This window comes from Cyprinodon tularosa, unplaced genomic scaffold (genome assembly GCF_016077235.1).
Source record: "Cyprinodon tularosa strain WSP-4 unplaced genomic scaffold, ASM1607723v1 ctg28, whole genome shotgun sequence".
NCBI lineage: Eukaryota > Metazoa > Chordata > Actinopteri > Cyprinodontiformes > Cyprinodontidae > Cyprinodon > Cyprinodon tularosa.
Window position 1 is genome coordinate 839,774 of NW_024038985.1, and position 18,499 is coordinate 858,272.

At 41.1% G+C, this 18,499-nt stretch overlaps 1 protein-coding gene across 1 annotated transcript in view; it reads left to right on the forward strand.

Annotated features, from left to right (window-relative positions):
- bckdk (branched chain ketoacid dehydrogenase kinase) overlaps positions 1–18,499 on the forward strand; it is a 37,263-nt gene that overhangs the window by 8,659 nt on the left and 10,105 nt on the right. The window contains exons 4-7 of the mRNA XM_038290369.1: positions 5,197–5,244; positions 7,937–8,056; positions 8,165–8,263; positions 12,642–12,715. Of these exons, the coding sequence (XP_038146297.1) occupies positions 5,197–5,244; positions 7,937–8,056; positions 8,165–8,263; positions 12,642–12,715 (341 nt within the window). The remainder of the gene's footprint in view (positions 1–5,196; positions 5,245–7,936; positions 8,057–8,164; positions 8,264–12,641; positions 12,716–18,499) is intronic.

Below are 18,499 nucleotides of genomic sequence, written 5' to 3' on the forward strand. Positions count from 1 at the left end.
TAGTCTTTCTGTCATGATTTGTAGACATTAAAATCTAAAGAGACGTGTCGTCTCCTGGTCAGACCCTGTAATTCATTGAAAGGGTGGAGTCAGAGTTAAAAAAATATGCACACCCAGGAGACGGAGGGGGTCACTCCAGTGGCTGGAAGTTGGAGGTGATTTCATTGAGAGTTTGAGGGAAGTGGGCTGCCATTCGGCTGGCGTTTGACTAGGAAGGGCCATTTTGAATGGCTGCTACTGTAACAGCATTCTGGAAATCTTATACACCTGTGTGTTGGATAATTTCTTTGCTCAGCTGGATACATATAGGCTAAACTATAATGGCATCTTTTAGGGGTCAAAAGCAAACTAAGGGGAACCAGGAGCAGTTATTCTCTAAATGCTTACTTGGGCAGGAAATAAGGTCTCAGATTGAAGTTTCTATTCAGCGTTCAAGTCACAAGCTGGAAGTCCAGTGGGATTCTCTGCTGTAATCTCATTGGCCAGATGACCTGTTGTAGCACTGCAAGCGACTGACATGTTGTGTGTTATTACACAGAAATAAAAAGAACGGAAATGCATCTAAAGCCCCATTTACACTACCCCTGAAAAACCGATCCATGCCGAGACCGGTCCGAGCTCGGTTCTGACGACCGTTTACACATTACGCTATCTCGGTTCCTCGACTCCTCGCCTCCTAGTGACGATCTGCGGTATTACTGCCAGTATTGAAGGAGGAAATCAAGCAGTTGGTGGCGGTAGTGCACCAAAAGTTGTTTGCCAACCGCCATAAAACACAAGAAGAAGAAGACGAAGAAGGAGGGAATCAAGCAAATCAAAATGTTTTGCTTGATTATTATTGCTGTACTTCAGTGTTATTATTTAAAATGTTGCTTGGAGAAGATTTCGATTGTTGTTTATAGTTGAAGAAAAGTTGTTCTTCTCCTGTTTCCGGAGGGGCATTACCGCCAACTACTGGAATGGAGTGTGAATCGCGTTATGTTATCAGAGAACTGAGCCAGGGAAAAACCGAGCCGAGCCCACCTCTGGAACTGGTCTGCAGTTAGCTCGGTCTGGTTGTGTCTAGCTCGGTTCGGTTAAGTTTGCCTTCCATTTACACACGATAAGTTATCTCAGTTACTGAGCTCGGACCGGTCTCGGCACGGTTTTTCAAGGGTAGTGTAAATGGGGCATGTGTGTGTGAGACGATGTGGGAATGTCCAATGTCAGTTCTGCGTCCAATGTTATTCTCATATTCAGAATGGTGATGGGGACGTTTGGGTTTCTGTGGCAGTATTTCTTTGCCCCAGACCTGACCTCAAAGTGACACAGAAGAGCTGGGCTTAAACTCGCACATCGTCACTTTCACTAGTCCTTTTCTTCACTCAGTGAACGTTTCTGCATTCTGACTGTTTGCTAACCCTCGCTTTTTCAACCCGTGTTGGATTTGCCCTCTTTCACATGATCACAAATTTCATCTATGTTGTTTCAGTGTTAAATGTCAATTGCTCTAAAACGGAAAACGCACTTTTCCGTCATTTTGGTACAAAAATTTTCGGTGCATCCTTAATGGATTTTCTTCCAAAGACATCCTGCTGTCTCTTTAGGAGCTGGGTCTCATTTCTTGGACACAGGAGCTTTAAATAAATTCTATCAGTCATCATAAATGTTCATGAATGTAAACCCAACATTAACGAGTCTGCAGTGAATCGTAAATCAAACCCAATAACAAACAACCCTGCCCCAGGGTCTAATATTTCAGCACCTGGTGATTAAAGCTTAAGACCAATAAACATTTACAGCAGCTTCAGAGGTTCCCACCTGGGAATGAATGTCTTTCCAAACGAATCTAAAATCTAGATGTTAGGCGGTGTTTTTTGTATATTTTGTCCTAAATTGGATTAACTTTCAGAGAATGGTCAATCATAAAGCTTTAGTTTGTAGATGGTTTTATTTGGGAAGTTCCTGTGGATGATGTTTAATTAGAGTCAGTTAATTGTCTTTTATTTACAGTTTTTGGTAAATTTTAACATAAATCTTTTGTGAATTGAAAACGGGAAGGGAGATCAATGTTTGTTTTTCAGGACATCATTCAGGTCCTTTGCTTTGTGCTCCTTTAAAATGTGCAGCATGAAGGTCACTGCAGGCAGGATGCAGACATAACATTCTGTATTGGGCTCAGCTTAAGTAAACAATGTGAACGGTGACAATGAGCCATTAATCAAATACTGGACCCATAACTACCTGAATGATGTTTACCATGGAAGTTATTAGTTAGTGGTGTTTTTGAAGAGTCAAACCACCTATATGTGCAGACAGTCCTTACCCAGTACATTTCCATCTCTTTAACTGATATTTATTTTCAAAATTAGAATGTAAAACAGGTTTCATTACTTTGTTTCTTCAAAATAAATAGAAAAAACTATGAAATGTAATCTCTGTATAAATCCAGCTGTACTGTAAAGAATTTATAGGTTTATTTAGATTGACAGCACCTTCATGAAGAGCAGGGAACAGACTGGTTGGGCAAGAAGATCAGACAAGCAGATGAGGTGATTAATGGGCTTCAGCAGCCCCTAAAGCAAACTCAGAAGGTAACGCTATATCTTACATCGGGCTTCCTTGGCAGAGAAGAATCTAGATTATGAAGGGCAATAAGCCTGGAGGACCTCCTACTGATGTAGAGGACACATTGAATATGTGGGAGAAGATGCTCTGCACACTAACCTGAGTGAAACACAGCGGTGGAAGCATCATGATGTGGGGAGGCTTTACTTTAGCACAGACATGGAAGAGTTGGTAGGAGAGTGAAGAAATGCGGACGCTTGAAGAAAAGTTTGCAAAACATTTCAGACTAGACTGGAGATTGAACTAATCCATTAGTTGATCCATTTTATTAATGAGGATTTTATTTTTTGGAAAATCAAGATTTTTTTCAGCAATCTCTTAAGCTTTTATAGCCCAGAGTTATTTCTTAGATGTGTTCTTAAACTAATAAACTAGCTCACTGTTTGACACCACTAGCTGCAAACATTTAGCGTGCTACATTTTCATTGTTGTGTCATATGATCATTCATTTCCCTTCAAATTAATGGGCTGGTTGTAATCAAAACTAGTTTTTGAAAGGCTTACTGTAATTTTCGGACTATAAGCCGCGACTTTTTCCCCATTTTTCGACCTTGGACTTATTTAACAATACGGCTTATCTATGGACTTTTACAGCTAACGGCCACTAGGGTAGTACCTAAATCCACCATGCGCGCACGGGAATGCGGAGGTCCTCCGGAAGCAGAGTGGTATGAGACAGAACGACAGCGAGTAAGACGGACATTGCGAGCGCAAGACAGTTTGTGTGTAAACATAAAAAACCTGCGGCTTATAGTCCGGTGCGGCTTGTATGTGTACAAATCATGCAATTTAGCTTCTGCGGCTTATATTCAGATGCAGCTTATAGTCTGAAAATTACGGTAATTTAATTTTTTATATTTATTATGAAAGTCTATGTAGTGAAAGGAAAAAAAAATTAAATTCATCTCATTTGGTAGGAAAACATCTGAGATTATTTTTTTAAGCCGTTTCACCAGGACAGCAATAACATCCTTTGTCAAAGCAGTCAGAATGGCCCAATCAAAATCCAGAAATAGATCCAGTGGCAACACTTGAAGATTGATGTTCACAGATGGTCCAGTTTGACTGAGCTTGATCTGCTTCAATTCACTTCAGGCTATTTATATTCACAACACAATTACATCACTTTACAGTTCAACCAGATCATGCAGTCAAAGTGTTTCAAAGTTTTCTAAGGAAAACCAGTTGATTGCATCGACTCATTGACTCAAAGGCAATCCCTCACACTAACCATGCTTGTAGCGACAGTGGAGAGGAAAAACTCCCTTTTAACAGGAAGAAACCTCCAGCAGAACCAGGCTCAGTGTGAGCGGCCATCTGCTGAGGCCGACTGGGGTTCAAGGAGACAGAAGCAGACATAGAAAATGAAGCATAGATACAAAAGGCAACTGTAAAAGGCGGCCCCATCCAGCAAACACACAGCCAGGCAGACGAGCTCCGAGCCAGCTCCCATGTCAGAGGATGAAGAGAGCACATCCAGTTAGTCACAGTCAGAGAAACAGGACTACACTGGAAAACAGGCCAAGCTCCAACATCTAGAAACAAAGGTGTTGATGGCAGCAGCACAGCTGATATTTCTCTCCAGGATGGAGTCACAGCCAAACGGGAACAGACCAGATGAAGCTACTATGAGAAAAAGCAGAGAGAGCAGAACGTTAGAGATTGAACTAACAGATTCTGCAGAGTGGGAGAATAGAGATAGAATGATGAAAAAGATGTAAAAGGTTTATGGTTAAGGTAAGCAAAGAATCCAGTTGCCTGCCACACTAATCAGATTTTTCTAAAGAGATTTTTAAAAACGAAATCTTTTTTCCTTGTTCTCTGTTGATCTGTTATGTAAAACAAAAACAACAACAGTAAAATACATTTAAAGTATTAAAATGAATCATAATGCTGGAAAGTTGAAGGGATATAAATAAATGTTGGGTTTTTTTTGTTGTATTTAAGAGCTTTTATATTGTATTGAATCTGTTTTTGTCTCATCTTGGCTTCCTACCAGCTCCTCATTTAGGATCGTTGCTTTAACATTAGGTGAAGGATCAGCTTGCGGGAACACATTGTTCCTCGAGGTTGAGATTAAACAGGCAGCATTCCTGTACGCTACTTTGTACATGGGTGACGTTCAAACAAGCTGTCGTTACAGAAACCCAGCCTAAACTGTTGCGATAACTGTTCCTCTGGAACAAAAGGGTGTTTTTGTCACATTGTAGCAGAGTCAGCGTCTCTTTCAGCCTGTTTTTCTCTCTAAACTCTTCCCAACTTTTGTTTTCAAGTTGATGAACTTTCCCCTAGATTCCTTCTTCTCTGGTATCTCTAGGCTTTCTCCACTGGTTGCATAAACCTGGGCCCCTTTCTCTGTGCGACCCTTCGAAATGTAGGTTAGCTCAAATATCAACTTGAACATTTTTGCACATTTTTATATTTGTCCGATCCACAGCAGCAGGAGCATCCTGAGAAGTTCTGTAATGTAACCCATGTGAGAGCTTATTAGTGTTTCTGTGGGGCCCAGTCAGGGGGTCGCTGTGGGTTATGTGATGCCGTCTGCTTGAATGGATGGTTACAGAGATCCCTCTCTCCTCTCTCTTACAGCATGAACTGTATATCAGAGCCTACCACATGCTCAGTGACTTTCCACAGGTAAGAATCGCACACAAACATAACCAGGAAATGCTGCACATGCAGACGGTTTAAGTTCAGGAGTTCAAGTTCAGCATTTCTTGGGGGGAGGGAGGGAGGGAAGGCGGTTAATTGCTAAGTTGAACAGGCAGGTTGTGATTTACTGCTAACCCTGAGGGCTGTTCATCTGCTCATCTCCAAAGCAGCCAATTTAATTAAGACCAATTTAAAGGGAAAGTCAGGTCAGCAAGGAATAATCAATGGATCATTATTTATACCAAAAACTAATACATTCCAGTGATTAAATAAATTAAGCGTTAATCAGTAAACCAATGAAAACAATAGTTTGTATTGCGATCATTGAGTCTGGGAGCGGCCATTTTGCCCCAAATATGGTGGTGGTGTTCTGTCAGACCAGCATACCCCATCTGACCAGCATACCCATAGTCAATACCTGTTTATCCCTTTAGTTTATCTCCGTTTATCCCTTTAATTTTGTATGGAAAATACACTTTAAACTACCTCAACGGGCGTGTATCCATTTAGTCATGTGCAAAAAAACAATTTACGGTAAGATCTCCATACACTTCATAAAACAATAAGTAAGTAATTAAATATTTTTTTGTAGGGGATACACGCCCGTTGAGGAAGTTTGGTGTATTTTTCGTACAAAATTAAAGGTAGAAACGGAACTAGCATATGCGTATGCAAATCTGACGTCTTGCGCATGAATATTGACTATGGGTATGCTGGTCTGACAGAACACTGGGAGCGGCCATTTTTGCCCAAATAAAGTAACCCCTCCCTCCTGCCATCTTCCAGCAGTGACGTCACGGTGCGGTAAGCCTAGCGCCATTCTCCCCGCTTTACAAGCTAAATCAATGGGAACTACTAGACACATCTGCAATCAACAACAATTATTGAAGATTTCCAGAGGACTTCACCATTGAAATTCACCAGAGCTATAGTGAAACTGACAATGCCCACGTGCATGGCAGCTGGATGCTGGAATACATCGGGTAAAAGTGAAAAAAAGAGTTATTCCACCTTTCTGATTCCTGATCCTCCACGGACGGGTTGGTCGTTGGATCGCCAACTTGAAGAGGGAGGATTTGCCATCGAACTTCTGGCCAGAGAAAAAACACGTAATATGTAGCCAACATTTGGAAGAAGAATGTTTTCAAGATGACTTGGATAATAGCGCGTTGTGACAAACACCAGATACAGCACTGGGACTTGATCAACAGCCGATACCGCACCGTGACGTCACAAACCAGTAGGTGGCAGTAGTGTTCTCTGACAAACAGGGCTGCCTCCAGTAAAGCACATTCACATGAAAATTACTCTGAATTAAAAACACTTATTATTTATTGAACAGGATGGAATAATTTATTACTTAAAATACTTTCAGAAGTTTGTATTCTGAACATGACCGGACTTTTTCTTTTAATAATAAAAGGTTATAGGTTTAAATACAGAATACATACAGAAAACATTTGGAATTCTTGAATTAGGTCATTCTTTTTAAAAATGTATTAATATGATTTATTTATTTATGTTTACTGATGAGTTAAATCTTCTACAGGGTTGATATGTTAAACAATATCCTCTACACATCTTGGACTTTTTTTTTGGAAATAATTAGTGAAATACTGTGTTGACCTTCTCTGCTTCTAATCTTCATGTCGTTTCTGAATTCAGCTGAGTCAGGTTGTGTAGATAAAACATATTTGTTGGATTGTCAAGGAAATTTAATCAAGTCTGGTCTCTAAAAATGAGATCAGATTTTTTAAGGTTAACATCGTCTACCCTGATCTGCCACAACTGACAGAATTGTTCAGTCCTGTGATTGAGACGGGCTGTTATTCTTTCCATTTCATATATTCAGATTTCAACTCAGTTTATTTCTATAGTGCTAATTCACAACACATGTCATCTTAAGGCACTTTACAGTTCACCAGATCATACAGTCAAATCTATTCAAAGTTTTCTATCTAAGGAAAACCAGTTGATTGCATCGACGCATTGACTCTTAAGTATACTTGTAGCGACAGTGGACAGGAAAAACTCTGCTTTAACCAGGCTCAGTGGCATATATATATCATCTCCAGTTGTTTTTTCTTGTTATAACCAAGTCATCAAATATTTATTCATTTTTGACATTTTTATCTCGAATGTATTCAGACACTTTGTCGTCATTAAATAACAGATAAAGGGAAACCGGCTAAGTGCCCTTAATGTCCTAATCATACATTTCTCAGACTATTTCTAACTTTATCGTTAGAAACTTCCTAAATTATCTCAACAGGCACCTTTTTAAATTGTAACAATTTCTCTAAACTGACTGAAAAATATTGTTGATTACATTTAATTACATTTGATAAAACCCTCTTCAAGCTTTAGCCCTTACATCTTTTTTTTCTTTTTATGAAAGGTGCTTTAATTCTTTGTCTAATTGTATTTTTTTTTACTTTTTATTTTTTTCTACAGTTTATTTTAATAAAAAAAAAAGTTATTATAAAGTCCCGCTACATGTAAAGAGCTTTTTTTTTAAATTATGACAACAAAGGAGAATATATGTCATACTGTAGATGGCTCTTTTAATATTTAGATTAAATTAAGAACTGCAGATTGTATAGCATAAAGTTAAAATCTAGACTAGGATTAAGGATATAATGTTCAGATTTTATGTGAGGTTTGTTTCTCTTGGCAGATCAAGGATCAGGAAGTCGAGGCTCGTTTCTGTAAACTGGTGCAGCAGCTGCTGGACGACCACAAAGACGTGGTCACCATGCTGGCCCAGGGCTTCAAGGAGTGTCGCAGGCACATCCAGGCAAGAGCCAGACTCCTCAGATCTACCAAGCTTTCTGTCTCCTTGAGTTATTACTTTATTTAACAGACTGATTGTTTTTTTTTTATTATTTATGTTTCCATCTTCCAGGATGAGACCATCATCAGGAACTTCTTGGATACAACACTGTGCTCTCGTTTAGGAATCCGAATGTTGGCCACACACCATCTTGCTCTTCATGAAGATAATGTACATCCGTTTGTTACATAAAATCTGTCTTTGTTTTCCCCCATCACACTCACTGAGTCAGTAAGTGACTCACGCACCTTAGTTTAGTTTTGTCTTCAATTTAATGTTTTGTTTTCAATAACTCTTCAGTGCAATATTTATTTATTGATCATACTTCTTCAAAAACTCAGTGCAATATATATGTATATATATATATATTTATATACTCTTACCCTGTATATAGCTAGCTCTTACTCATAGAAAACATACACTATATTGCCAAAAGTATTTGCTCACCTGCCTTGACTCACATATGAGCTTAAGTGACATCCCGTTCCTAATCCATAGGGTTCAATATGACGTCGGTCCACCCTTTGCAGCTAGAACAGCTTCAACTCTTCTGGGAAGGCTGTCCACAAGGTTTAGGAGTGTGTTTATGGGAATTTTTGACCATTCTTCCAGAAGCGCATTTGTGAGGTTGCACACTGATGTTGGACGAGAAGGCCTGGCTCTCAGTCTCCGCTCTAATTCATCCCAAAGGTGTTCTATCGGGTTGAGGTCAGGACTCTGTGCAGGCCAGTCAAGTTCATCCACACCAGACTCTGTCATCCATGTCTTTATGGACCTTGCTTTGTGCACTGGTGCACAGTCATGTTGGAAGAGGAAGGGGCCAGCTCCAAACTGTTCCCACAAAGTTGGGAGCATGGAATTGTCCAAAATGTCTTGGGATGCTGAAGCATTCAGAGTTCCTTTCACTGGAACTAAGGGGCCAAGCCCAGCTCCTGAAAAACAACCCCACACCATAATCCCCCCTCCAACAAACTTTACACTTGGCACAATGCAGTCAGACAAGTACCGTTCTCCTGGCAACCGCCAAACCCAGACCCGTCCATCAGATTGCCAGATGGAGAAGCGCGATTCGTCACTCCAGAGAACGCGTCTCCACTGCTCTAGAGTCCAGTGGCGGCGTGCTTTACACCACCGCATCCGACGCTTTGCATTGCACTTGGTGATGTATGGCTTGGATGCAGCTGCTCGACCATGGAAACCCATTCCATGAAGCTCTCTGCGCACTGTTCTTGAGCTAATCTGAAGGCCACATGAAGTTTGGAGGTCTGTAGTGATTGACTCTGCAGAAAGTTGGCGACCTCTTCGCACTATGCGCGTCAGCATCCGCTGACCCCGCTCCGTCAGTTTACGTGGCCTACCACTTCGTGGCTGAGTTGCTGTCGTTCCCAAACACTTCCATTTTCTTATAATACAGCTGACAGTTGACTGTGGAATATTTAGGAGCGAGGAAATTTCACGACTGGATTTGTTGCACAGGTGGCATCCTATCACAGTTCCACGCTGGAATTCACTGAGCTCCTGAGAGCGACCCATTCTTTCACAAATGTTTGTAAAAACAGTCTGCATGCCTAGGTGCTTGAATTTATACACCTGTGGCCATGGAAGTGATTGGAACACCTGATTCCAATAATTTGGATGGGTGAGCAAATACTTTTGGCAATATAGTGTATTTATTGTGCAGGAATAAGGTCTTAGCTTATTCACCTTGTGTTTTTTTGTGCAATGACAATTATGGAAGTCTAAGTCTAAGGACGGGTAAGGACGTCTTCCAGCGCAGTAGAGATGAGATAGAAACCAGTTTTTGGTCTCCAAATAGGAATAAAGACCAAAAAGCATGAAGCCTGAAGGGAACTTTGGTGTAGATTTGGAATTGACAGTTTGAAAACACTTGGTTTGTATTACATTGGTTTTAAAATTATGCTGTTGATCTATAAACACTTTAAATTGTCCTGAATACATGAGAAGTCTTCAGATCTCAGGTCTTAGTTCTGAGACCTGAACTAAACAAGCTGCTCCTCAGCTTTGGAGCAAAACCTGAGATTAGTAAAACCTACCTGGTTCCTGTAAAGTACGACGTAAACATGCAGAGGTTTTGGTCTTTAATCTCTTTAATTTCCTTTAATGTTTTCCTAAGCATTTTAAATTATGATTATCTTATTTCTGATCTTCATTTTGACTCACATCACCTGCTGGAACATAAACATAAACTGCCTGACAATATTCCCTCAATTACAGAGGAGAAACAAAAGGAACAAAAACATGTTAGGGAATCACTTGAAGGATGTGGTTTTTCAAACTGGGCAGTACAGCTAGCAGGAAGAACACTGCATGCAACACAGAGGAGGAAAAAGACGCAAAATCGGGTCCATCCTAAAGGCAGAACACCCAAACTGAAGCTAAGCGGTGCTGTGTATGAGACCTAGTGCCAGCATTTCTGGGCAAGATTCAGTTGTACACTTGCACCTCAAAAGCAAAGGACAGGGAGGACAGATAGTTTGGAAGAGGTGTCAAGGAAGCTTCTAAGCATTTAATATTCAGTCATTGAACTCCTTCCCAAGCACTCCCATTATTAGGGTTGGGAATTGAAAAGATTTTCACGATTCCGATTCCCTTTTCGATTCTATGAAACGATTCGATTCTTTATCGATTCTTTTTTCGATTCCAATTTGGGGAAAAAAGGAGAACAAACAGTTTGATTATCAGCATCAACTTTGTTTACTTAACTATTGCACAATCTTACAAACTCAACAAGATCAAGATGTCCACAGGAAATGTGAAACTGGAGTAACATCCGTGTTTAAATGAAAAATGAATACAAGAACAAACTTAATAACCAACAATGTCTAATAACAAATGATGGGATAATAACCTATTTTAAATAACAAAAAATACTAATTATAAAACAGTAGTAGGGAAAATTAACAGTTCTTTTGCAGAAAGATGAGCATATCTGCTTTTTCTGGAAGGATACAGGATCTTTCAGGGCTTATGGTGTCTCCAGCCGTGGAGAACACTCTCTCAGATGGGGTGGAGGAAGCCTGCACACAGAGGTAGTTTTCAGCCAGTCCAGATAGCAAGGGCAGCGTATCTTGCTTGTTCCACCACCACAGTGTGGCGCTATCCCTGCAGGGGATGGAGGGCAAGCTTTTATAGAGCTGGATTTCCTGATCTACCCTCTGGGCTAAGGAAAGACGGGGCTTTGATTCACAAAGTGACCGCAGCTCGTTGTCTTCCTCCTCGAATAGTTCTTCCAACTTGCGTAACTTGCGTAACTTACGTAACTTACGTAAAAAACGTGACGTAAGTCGTGCTCCCCAGAGCCGGCGCTCTAGGCTCTGGTGCTGCGGGAATCGAAAAAAGAATCGTTCAGCGAGCTGCCAAACGATGCCATGGAATCGGAAAATACGGAACCGGTTCTGAACAGGAACCGGATTTCGATTCCCATCCCTACCCATTATGATTTATTTAAATTCAGTTTGTCTATATATAGCACCGATTCACAACAAGGCACTTTACGGTTCACCAGATCATACAGTCAGATTGATTCAAAGTTTTTGCATGCTTGTAGCGACGGTGGAGAGGAAAAACTCCCTTTTAACTTGAAGAAACCTCCAGCAGAACCAGGCTCAGTGTGAGCGGCCATCTGCTAAGGCCGACTGGGGCTCAAGGAGACAGAAGCATAGATTAAAAAGGCAACTGCAAAAGGCGCCCCCATCCAGGAAACACACAGCCAGGCAGACGAGCTCCGAGCCAGCTCCCATGTCAGAGGATGAACAGAGCACATCCAGTTAGTCACAGCCAGAGACAACGGACTACACTGGAAAAACAGGCCAAGCTCCAACATCTAGAAACAAAGGTGTTGATGGCAGCAGAACAGCTGATATTTCTCTCCAGGATGGAGTTGCAGCCAAACAGGAACAGACCAGATGAAGCTACTGTGAGAAAAAGCAGAGAGAGCAGAAGGTTAGAGATTGAACTAACAGATTCTGCAGAGTGGGAGAATAGAGATAGAATGATGAAATAGGGGTCCCTATGTCCTTCAGCAGTCTAAGCCTATAGCAGCATAACTAGAGAGATAGCTATATAATGGTTCATTCCCTGAGCCAGCTCCCATGTCAGAGGATGAAGAGAGCACATCCAGTCAATCACAATCAGAGAAACAGGACTACACTGAAAAACTGATCGATCTGATTCAAAAGACCAATCACTTAGAGCGTTTTGTTGTGCATGGCCTAACAAAAGGTGGCTATTTGATTAGCATCTGACTTGGAATGTGTGCAGGAGGATGGACCTTACTGCTGCTTAAATACATCAGTGCTCCCACTAAAGTTTGCTGTAGTGCGAGCAAACAGAATTGACAAATGCTCTTTGATCTGTGTTTAAACGTCTTAAAAAACTGAGCAATATAAGCCTGTTTGTAGTTGCCATGACCTGGATTGCTGGGATCTTATAGTTGATTCTGCCATAACGACTTTGTTCAAGTCTTCAAATAATAGATAATCATTTTCCTGAACATAAATGAAATTCTCCCACTTCTGTGTGTTTTCAGCCGGATTTCGTCGGGATCATCTGCAGACGCCTGTCCCCTAAAAAGATCATAGAGAAGTGGGTGGACTTTTCCAGGTGAGCTTTGTTTGCTCATCAGATGACATTCTGTTTCAGCGCTTATTGACTGAGGGCAGTCAGAGGTCAGCTGGTAAACACATTAGAAACAGATAGGAGTCATCACTCTGTTTACCCGAGGTAAACCTATCAGTTCCGTCTGCCATCAATTAGGTTTGTCAAAGGCAAGTTTGCTGAGAAGCCTCCTGCTGTGTTTAGACCTCTCATCTATTGGCAGAAGTTGACCTTAAGGATTTTTACCACTTGCCCTTTGGGCAAGTAACTTTCACATTTCATTTGCCCAGAAACAATTTTTACTTGCCCAGTATAATGTTTGATAAATATAGTTCCAAATATTAATTTTTGTATCTATATAATTGTTTTTTAAATGTTTTTTGTAATTCAGTAAGTTTCCAGGTTCCTGGTGTGTCTCTGCATGCATCAGATAATGAACTCAAGCCTACATTACCGTGTTAACATGCTTTTCAATCCTTCCTGCACATTCTTTTCAAACTAAACTTTGCTTTAAACTGTTGTGTGCTTGGAAAAATATAAACTGTAATGTTAAAAATCTAAAACAAAAAACTTGACAGGTTAAAAACTTAAGATAAATCGCAAGACAAGTCAATGTCACAAATGAATAACTTTTATTTTAGAGTCACGGTATGTTTATACAAGATAATACTATTAATATAATGTGACTCTTCTAGAGAATCATTATACATAGTTATTTTATACAGGGTTTCCACCGTCTGACATCATTTCAGAATTCCCTGACTTTTAACTGACTATGGATTAGTTTTCCCTGACAAAATAAATGCAGCAACAAGACAATAATAATGTCATAACAGGTCACCAAGCTAACATGTTTAGCTCTATAACATTAAACTGCACCTCTCCAATGTCTAAGAGAAAAAAAATTGAATGAACATTTTTTAATGTATGACCTACATCACTGTACAGAAGACTGCCATATGATAGCGCTTTCTAGCTTGTTTGTCGTTTTGGTAACTACATCAAAATTACAAACCTGACTCCACCAGATGGATTTGCTCCGCATATCTCTCATTCTCCATGGCTAAAACCAGGGAACATACATGAGGCTCGGTGGATTTTGTGCAAGAAGTCATTCAAAAACGATGGGAATTAAGGCAGTGGAGTCGCACATGCAAAGCACGAAACACGAAAATCGCCTCCACTTATCACCAAATCAAACATACTAAGAAAACCACACAAAGGAAAAATAGCTGCAAAAAAGACTTAGCACTGGTTTTGTTGTGGCTTTAAAACTGATTTGGGGACTTCCGGTTTGCCATGCGGACATGGTAGACGTAGCAACGAACTGCTCCAGAACAATTCAACCTTTTAACTAAATTCACCCCACGGAAAGTTAATTTTGCGTCACCCAGCGATACCAAAACATCTTGAACTGTGCTTTTGTTTAATTATTCACTAGTAATGGCCAGCAAAAGCGCGAAAGGAAGGAGGAAAGAGGATGCTAACTTAACGCTGGAGGCTATCACCACACTGCTTCAGCAGCATAGGGAGGATCTGAAATCCGAGTTCAAATCTTCTGCCAACATGCTTAGCTCCAAGCTAGACCAGATGCGGCAGACCCTGGAGGAACAAGCAGAGCGAATCTCCTCCTTAGAACTCGCTACAGAGGATCTGAGCCAGCGAGTGGCTAACCTCGAAGACTCGTGTGCTGCTCTCCGTGAAGACAACGCCAAGTTAAAAGACAAAGTCACTGACCTGGAGAGCCGCAGTAGACGACGGAGCATCCGCATCCTCGGTCTCCCTGAAGACACTGAAAGTGGGCGCCCTACTCATTTCTTTTCCAACCTTCTCTGCGAACTGCTCGGGAAAGAGGCGCTCCCGACCCCACCGGAGCTCGATAGGGCGCACCGTTCCCTGGCAGCTAAGCGACCCGCGGGACGTCCACCTCGGCCGGTTATCCTTCGCCTGCACCAATACCAGACCAAGGACCTCATTATCCGGGAAGCCAGGAGGAGAGGAACGCTCGACTACAAAGGTGCATCTGTTCGTATTGTGGAAGACTACAGCCCAGACGTCCTGGCCCGACACGCGGAATATAACGACGCAATGGCGGAACTCTACAGGCGGGGGTTGAAGCCGGCTCTTCTCTTCCCGGCCCGACTTCGTATTACGCAATCCAGCGGTGCCAAAAAGTTTCTGGGCTCGGTGGAGGAGGCGCAGCAGTTCATCAAGAGGCTCCCGAAACCACCAGAAGACCAATAAAGGAGCAACGCTGTACTGAGAGTTTACTACATAAAAACAGGCGGGCTGGTTTTCTTCAGGGCGCAGTAGGTACTCTAAATACAGCCTGTTAACATGTTATTTTTTTTTTTTACAAATTGACCTATTCTGGCCATCCTTTTTGTTGGTATTGGACTTTATGAATGAAGGAGCAGCTCTAATAACACCGGTTTGTTCTGTCCCAATAGTATCGGGAGCCTCCTTTTATCTGTTGTGGTAGCTTAATTTTTTTTATTATATTTTTGCCACATTACTATTTTCCCTTGGTGTGCTTGGTGGCCAGTAAAGTACAAGATAAATATTTACGTTGGGGTGGGGGGGGTTATCTATTTCATGCCCACTAGGAGCAGTGGTTGGTTTGTTATTGACAGCTGTTTTTTCTTTTTTCTGCTAATCTGAGTTTGTTGATTACTGGAAGATTCGATTTTTGAGAATGTTAATTTTGAAGAGCTTGCTGCCATGTTGTTGTTTGTTTTTTTTTTGTTTGGCAGCTGTTTATGTTTGGAGGGGGGGCTTAGGGGGGAGGCTAAGGTCACAGCCGGGGGTTTCGCATAGTGCTCAATCTCTGCCTGCCATACTGTTATTATACCTATCAAATTAAAATAGCACCTAAACTTTGAGACCATGAGTCGGTATTTAAATTTTCTAAGTTGGAATGTTAAAGGTTTAAACCAACCAGTGAAGAGAAGGAAGGTTTTCTCTCATATTAAATGATTTAATATAGATGTAGCATTTCTTCAAGAAACTCACATCAGGAGCTCGGACGGAGGTCGTCTTCTGACATGCTGGAGGGGACAATGTTTTAATTCCCATTTTCAGGTTAAGTCACGAGGGGTTTCCATACTTATCAGCCAGAATACTCCGTTTGAGGCCGATAATGTGGTGGCTGATAAACACGGCCGATTTATAATGGTGAGTGGGAAGCTGCACGACACTCTGGTTGCTTTGGTCAATGTTTATGCTCCCAACATCGATGATGAGAACTTTTTTAAGCAACTATTCTCTTCATTACCAGACCTCAATAAATACTCACTGGTCCTCGGGGGTGATTTCAATTGTTGGCTGGACCCAGCTTTGGATCGCTCATCCCTTAAAAGCAATGTCATAAGCAAGTCTGCATCAGTTATACAATCCTTTCTATCTGAGTATGGGCTGTGTGATGTGTGGCGAACTCTAAATCCCAATAAGAGGGACTACTCATACTTTTCACATGTGCACAAAACATATTCAAGAATTGACTACTTTATTATGGATGCAAAATGGCTACAGCAGATACGTTCCTGCGACTACCAAAGTATAATTATTTCAGACCACGCCCCACTCACTATGTCCCTGTCCCTTCCCCATCTTCTCCTAAGAACTGGACAATGGCGTTTTAATTCAACTCTGCTTTCAGATGAAAACTTCGTAAAGTTGATTCAAGGCGAGATACGTTTCTTTTTTGCTACCAACTCTTCCCACGAAACCTCCAGCCTCGTGGTATGGGATGCCTTTAAGGCCTACATCAGAGGCCAGATTATTGCTTATTCAGCAAAAATTAAAAAACAAGCCACCTATGAACAGAACAACCTAACGCAGCAAATCAAAGAGATTGACATAAAATATGCTTTGAATCAATGTCCAGAACTGTTTAAAAGACGGGTTGAACTTAAAACAAGGCTTGACCTATTGACAGCACACTCAGCCGAACGCCTGCTTTTACATAACAAATCTAAATTTTATGTGCATGGTGACAAACCTGATAAACTGTTAGCAAACATGCTCAAGGGTTCTAGGGCAAGGCAAACTATCTCCAGAATTCGAAAACAAGACGGTAATGTAGTCACAGACCATTGTCAAATTAATGATGCATTCAGGGACTTTTATGAGGAGCTTTACAGCTCACAATTACAAACCAATTCTAACATGACTGATGATTTTTTAGCTAAGCTTCACATTCCTGTAGTCTCACCAGAATTTAAAAATAAGCTGGATGAACCTATTTCTCTTGCAGAAGTATCCCTAGCAATAGCCTCAATGCAACCTGGCAAATGCCCAGGACCGGATGGTTTCCCTGCAGAATTTTTCAAACAATTTTCAGACTTACTCTCTGTGCAGCTCAGCTCTACTTTTAGTGACTGTTTTAAACATGGATCCCTTCCTCAATATTTCTACGAAGCTTGTATCACACTTATTTAAAAAAAAGGCAAAGATCCAGTGGAATGCACCTCTTACAGACTTATCTCTCTCTTAAATACCGATGTGAAAATTCTGGCCAAAATTCTTTCCCGTAGACTTGAAACGGTTTTACCCTCAATTATTTCAAAAGACCAAACAGGCTTCATTAAAAGTCAGCAGTGATATTTTAATATTAGTGCCACGGATGCGGCTGAGTTTGTGGTCTCTCTGGATGCCGAAAAAGCCTTTGACCGGGTTGAGTTTGACTATTTGCGGTCCTTAACAGATTTGGCTTTGGAGGAAACTTCATTTCATGGATTAAATTATTATACCAGCAACCATCTGCCACAGTTCGTACCAACCTTCAGATCTCAAAACCTTTTAAATTACAAAGAGGCACCCGTCAGGGATGCCCTCTTAGTCCCCTGCTTTTCGATCTGGCCATAGAGCCCCTTGCCATTGCACTTAAAACCAGTAAACAGATATCCGGCATTTGGAGGAATGACATGGAACACAAAGTGTCGCTTTATGCAGATGACCTTCTACTTTTTATCTCCAAACCATCAACTTCATTGCCTTCTGCTCTCAATATATGGTAATATATTTAGGTAATAGGTAATGAAGTTAGCATGTCAGACTTTGCTAACCTGCCATTTAGAATTGAAAGACAAAAATTTACATACCTTGGTATCACAGTGACAAAAAAGCATAAAAATTTGTTAAATGAGAATTTGATTAAGCTGTTGAACCAAGTGAAGGAATCCCTCACAAAGTGGACACCCCTTTCCATGTCCCTTGTGGGACGTATCAACTCAATTAAAATGAATATACTGCCCAAATTTTTATACCTTTTTCAGGCATTGCCTATTTTTATTCCTAACACTTTTTTTAATGAGCTAGACTCAACTTTTTCATCTTTCATCTGGCAGGGTAAACGCCCAAGGCTTAATAAATTACAACTCCAAAAACCAAAGCCACAAGGGGGGTTTGCCCTCCCCAATTTTCAGTTCTATTACTGGGCTGCCAATCTTAGATGCCTAGTGTTTTGGTATTTCTATCATAATCGAGTGGGCTGTCCTGACTGGGTGCCTATGGAGCTACGCAGTTGTAACCATTTGTCCATCCCGGCCATGCTGTGTTCCCCACTCTCACTCTCAGCATCTAACCCTACTTTAAACCCAGTAGCGAAACACTCGCTGAAAATATGGGGCCAGTTTAGGAAATACTTTAAACTCCATGATTTCTCCTTCTTGCACTTAACCATTTTTTTAAACCATCTGTTCAGGATGGGGTGTTTCTAGAGTGGCAGCAGAGGGGACTTACTTACTTTAAGGACTGTTTCATTGGGAAAAAATTGGCATCCTTTGAGGA